The sequence below is a fragment of the Tauraco erythrolophus genome, chromosome 29, assembly GCF_009769465.1.
Source record: "Tauraco erythrolophus isolate bTauEry1 chromosome 29, bTauEry1.pri, whole genome shotgun sequence".
In the NCBI taxonomy this organism is placed as follows: domain Eukaryota; kingdom Metazoa; phylum Chordata; class Aves; order Musophagiformes; family Musophagidae; genus Tauraco; species Tauraco erythrolophus.
Genome location: NC_141493.1, coordinates 4,957,184 through 4,962,689, shown reverse-complemented (window position 1 = coordinate 4,962,689; position 5,506 = coordinate 4,957,184). Strand labels below are relative to the sequence as shown.

At 40.6% G+C, this 5,506-nt stretch overlaps 1 protein-coding gene across 1 annotated transcript; it reads left to right on the top strand.

Annotated features, from left to right (window-relative positions):
• Positions 1–435: 435 nt before the first annotated feature.
• LOC147526679 (gastrokine-1-like) lies at positions 436–4,277 on the top strand. The gene is made up of 6 exons (XM_086628003.1): positions 436–447; positions 1,017–1,070; positions 1,438–1,608; positions 1,823–1,933; positions 3,885–4,023; positions 4,273–4,277. Exons 1-6 carry the CDS (start codon positions 436–438, stop codon positions 4,275–4,277), a joined length of 492 nt encoding a protein of 163 aa, XP_086484129.1.
• The last annotated feature ends 1,229 nt before the right edge of the window (positions 4,278–5,506 follow it).

The window sequence follows — 5,506 nt, the reverse complement described above, 5'->3', positions numbered from 1 at the left end:
GTGGGCCCTATGGTTACATGGTAACATACAGAACCTTCTGGAAGGTACAAAGGCTCTTAGTTATTTTGTCGACTGTAAGGCTTTTTTTTTTAAACCCTAGGCTACCTCTAGTCTTAAGTGTGATGTGAATTTCCAAAAGTAATTAGTACCTGTCAGAAAGTTACTATAAATCATATTTAATTTTTCACTGCAAATGGATTTTTATCTGATAATTATCAGACTCTGGCAGCTTAAAATTTGCAGAAGTACAATCCTCATGTTTATGAAGTAGTTACAGCAGGAAATAATTTTCAGTGACATGCAGACAGGGATACAAACGACAAAATAATTTTATTTCAACACTGAATCGTTTCATACCTAATTCTGAAAATGTATATAAGGTGGACAGTTCACAGCATTCGTTCTACTCGCACTAGCATCAGCTCTGCAGTCAAGATGAAATTCACTGTGAGTACGCATGCTTTTTCTTCCTTATAAGCTAAAACTTTGATTCAAAACCATTGCCTGTAGGTCTTGGAAGTGCCTCTGTCTGTCTATAGCAAAAAAGTATTCTCTGGGAGACTTTTCTCCTCCAGGATGAGCAACTCAGACCCTACTAACCTCGTCAGATGAAGAGATAAGATTTTTTTCAAGATTCTATACATTATTTAATCTACAGGAAGCTTAATCCATGTCCATTTTTTGTCAACGCTTTTGCAAAACTGCAGCAATACTTTAAAATTAAATCTCATCTCCTCATTCTTTTAAAATATCCGTATTCTGTACAGGTCTCAGAAGCAACTTCAGATTCAGCTCTTCAAAAAGCAACATACTATATGTCTAGTTTGCATTATCCTAGGGCAAAGCAAGGACAGCTCACTTCAGGTGACTATTGTCGGATATTCTAGTATGAAAGCAAAAAGAGGACCCAAGGAATATGCTTCAACGGCAGATTAGGAAAAAGGCATCAGGATTCTCATGACCAGATTTGTCAGCCAGACTTGCAGTCACGCTTTTGGTTTTGATTTTCATTTCAGATTGTGAGTATCGTCCTTCTTGGATCCTTGCTGATTCCAGCCCTTGCTGATTCCGTGAGTATAGTGACCAAGTTACATGTGCAGCGCTGTTGTTTCTATGTTCCCTGCTTCTTGAGTTTTCCTTGCTTCTTTTCCCATCCCTTTGGAGGAAAGGAACCTAAAAACATCTTTCATGCATAAACCTCTGCACCCACCAGGTGACAGTTGTAAGACACAGAAATTCTTCATTGTATCTGTTAAAAGAATTCTTACAGCTCCTCCAGAATGCCACAGCCTTAATTCTTTGTCATTTCAAAAATACTGTGGTCGCTAAAGGCGCTCCCTGTGGGCAGCATTTATTCCACTTACAACAGTGATTTCCTAAGGTTTTGCGGAGATAACTAACTTGGAAGTCTGAAAGTGTTAACTTCTCTAGTTTCAGGATGTGGAAGGAAACGAAAGCCAGCAATTCATAAACGGCGAAATCATAAGCAAGCGATACATCATTTCTGGAGGCTACCAAATTCTGTCCATCAACAGGCAATGGCGCGTGGCAGCTATCGAGGAGAGGAGCTCCGTTGGGTCATGGAAAACCGTTTGGAACTACAACAGAGTGAGTGGCAAGGAGCGTGCTTTTTCACAAAATGTACAAGAAGATTAGCTCCTATAAAGCTGACCAAAAGACGGGACTTGTTTATTCTTAACATTTTGAGTCTGAGTTTTGAGGTGAAAACTATCTGCATTTATTTCTTTTTTCATACAGACTTCATTCCAACCTTCCTTATTGAAAAATTGAATTCTAAGTTGTCAATAACTTTATTTTACAGGGCTTTATTGCAAGCAAAGTGCTGTCACAGGGAATTTGCTTTATTTCTGAAATGGACAGACGGCGGATTCCTCGCTTTGAAGCACTTCCCACACTGGCTGAAGAGAGAATGGTAAGATTCAAAAGGAGTAGTTACTTGTGAAGTTGTACAGTAACGCAAAGTAAACTGATGTTCAGAGACATTGCTATTTTCAAAAGCTTTTAAACCAACGTTTACTTTACAAGCCATTGAGATCACACCATTGATTATGAAGTTGTATCAGTTTCAATGACATTTCAAGTTAACATCATTTGAAACCCTTCAGGAGTCAGAATACCTTGTTTCAGTTGCTTGCAGTGCAGGGTTTTCACGGTTTTTCAGTGTTGTAGATCACTGATTATTTTTATAATGTTTTAAAAGATTATTTAGATTGATGCTTTTTAATACTGTTTTATGTTTAGAGATTTTAGATTTTTGGCATGGTACTCTACATAATCTTACATTCTTTTCAGGCTAAAAAAAAATCCCCATTTTTTTTTGGCAGCTCTAGTTGTAGAAGAACAAATAATCCACTAATGAGGAAAAAAGTTTAAATAAGATTTCAAGCTTTCAAAACTTTTTCAAAGCAACTAAATGCCACATTAACATGAGTTCAGCTCACAGAATTAGCACAGACATTTAAAAAATTATCTCAGCATTCAGCATACTTACCTTCTGTAGACACTGGCTTCTCTTGATGTCCCTGAACTGAATCCTTCTGAAAATCTTGGCTTTAAAGGGCAGGAAGGCATGGGAGGGAGAAGAAAAACGGGAGAGTTACAGAGGTAGAGGCTCAAGCAAAACCATTCAGCTCCAGCTAAAGTTCCAGACTTGCTTGTACAAAGGTGCATCTCTGTGCCCTCCGAAGCTTAGCTCAACTCCTCACTTACCAGCAAGAGGGAAGCTAATTTTGAAAGCCTACGTCAATCCCGTCATCCCTGCTAAGAGTTCATAAAGCTGTTTCTTAACTGTGCTTTTTCTTTCCTGAGAGGATGAGATATTCGCAAGTGGCAGGATTGTTTTTCTGAACAGTAACATAGTTTGGGAATTTGCCACGGGGGTGGTTTTACAAAAGAAAAAGAGTAGGTGCATCATCCCCTCCTTCCCTCCCCATCTAGGTTTTCTCTTGGGGAAGTGTAGGTTTGCAGGTTGCTAGGAAACTGTTTAGATTAGGAAACTTTCAATGGCATTACTTATTTTTGGATAGCAATATCTTAAAAAAGCTCTGAGTAATTTCAATCTGAAATTGCATTTTTCATTTCGGAACATTGCTTTGCAGATGCTATTGTCCAGACCTCCATTTTCCTTTAGGGCGTAAGAGAGCATCTCGAGAGCCAGCAGCCTTTCCTCCATGTTAATTGTATGAGCCAGAACAGGAGTCCTGTGGCTGTAGCTGAACCACGAGGGATCCAAACCAGGAGGAAGCCTGGGCCCTAAGAGAAAATACAGGCATCCAGACACTTTGTCCAGACAACCAAGTGCTCAGGCAGGAAAACATATTTGAAATTCATTTGAAACAAAGCACTCTGGAGCAGTTCGGGAAAAACGGTCCCGCTAAAACACTCAGAGTTCCCAAAGAGATCATAAGCACTACTTGCAAATAATTCTAAGGAAGACATATCTGTCAAGCGTTGCTACTGCCTTCTTTGGTTCCCGCTTTTGAAGGCTGAATGAATAGACTTCTCCTTCCCTGCTTCCAAGTTACAACCTGAGCACCTCTAGGGTGAGAGGTTAGTAAGCAACTGAGGAAACACTTTTGTAGGAGGTCTCTGTTAAAATACTGACTGCACTGTGCTTTTCCTGCTCAGCTGTTGAATGGAGTTTCCAGTCCTCTTTAGCCTCCCTCCACCCAGACTCCCTTAGAAAGATCTGCTATAGGAGCTGTCTTCAATGCTTACTAACGGTCCCACAGTGGCTTAGAAGACTGTACTAAATACAGTTTAGAGTAAAACATCAAGCACTGACTCATCATGCCAGAAATAGGACTATGTACAGCATTAAACAGATCAAATCATCCTACTGAATGATGTTATCTGACGTTTAGAACCTGAACGGTCAAGGACAAGCTGCAAGGGAGATCAAGTTCTTCATCAGGGGACCCATCAGTGACCTCCAGGCTTACGGATCAGAGATCAGCGCTCTGTGTGAAGGAGTCACAACCTACTCGGCATATGAAGTTAACGGTGAGTGCCAGCAAACGAATTATGTCCATAACCAACCAGGCTTTTTATTTTTTCCCCTTGGGGAATAATATACAAATGCTGCTGTTCCAAGTAGAGATGAACACAAATCAAGAACCTCAGGAGCTGCAGAAAGGGTTCAGGATCGGAACAGTGTTGAGTCACAACCTCCATAAATGATCTGATCCAAACCCTCCCTACTCCTTTTAGTAAGGTTTAAGGTGGCTTAAGTTTTGGCCCAGAATTTTGCAGATTGACCTCATCTGTAATGCCGAGGTAAAGAAAAAGGGTGGTCCTAAGAACCACTATCCTTCAGCTGAGAGACTGTTTGACGGGGTTCCTTGGTAAACTTACCAGCACTTGTGTTTCCCGCTACTAAGCCAAGCGGCTTCATTCCCTGGAGGTTTTCCAGAGGTGGAACGATCACATTACCTAGGAGTTGAAGGACCTACACTTCATAGGATTCTCCGATAACGTCTAGGCCTGGCAGGGCCTATTAACTATCACTGGCATAACCCTATAATGCACGTAACAGTGCCCCTCTGTACTGGGAAACCAAAGGAATCTTAAATAGCACATCTTTGTGATCATTCATTTCTGAGTTATAGATCCAGTTGGTGGCTACAAGAGAATCTTTCACTCATACGTGTAAAATATTTCTATTCCTTGCTCAGAGCAATAAAAATACACTGTTGTAGAATGCCAGCTGTTGCTATGGAGACTAGTTAAAGCAACTGTCTTGCTATGGGTGCCGTAATCATCTTTTGATCATTTGCAATAGAGTTGCTTGTATTGTGAGGGGGAAAAAAAAGAAATTATTTTAAAATATATATAAAGGAGCTGAGTTTTACTCAGAGGAGTTAGTCCTGAAGCCCCAGCAAAGTACTCTGAGCTTTACTGCAAGTTGGTTGTCTGCAAATCCTGTCGCAAGAAGGATGCTCTACAGATCAGGCATGGGATGTTGCATTCTGACATCACAGCATTTCCACTTACTTGCTGCTTGCTTTGTTTGGCTAATTGCTTTGGTAATGGAGGTGGCTCAGTCTGATTAAAAACGGGAGTGCAACGGGCCCAGTACTAAGGGCTGCCAATGAATGATGCACAGATCTTGGGTATTACGTTGTAGTATTTATTTTCTTTTTCTTCTTTTTAAAGAATCCCAGATTATATACAACCAAGGATCATGCATTGGACTTAATGTCCTGCGACTTTTGCACCTTAACTACTGTTATCCCAATAACAAGGCCTGAACATCTTGCCTGTCTTGAACCACAGATGCTCGATAGCTGCCGCACAAAGCCAACCCTGATGCTGTACTTCCCTGGCATCTCCTCTTTGGAGAGCTTCTCTCTTGATGATTCAGATGTTGAAACAGATCAATATCACATCTTTCAATTAAAGACCCTCTGCACGGATTAACTGTGACTAGTTTCTCATTCCTATACCCTTTACCATCTATGAACACATCCAGGAAAATATCCTGATT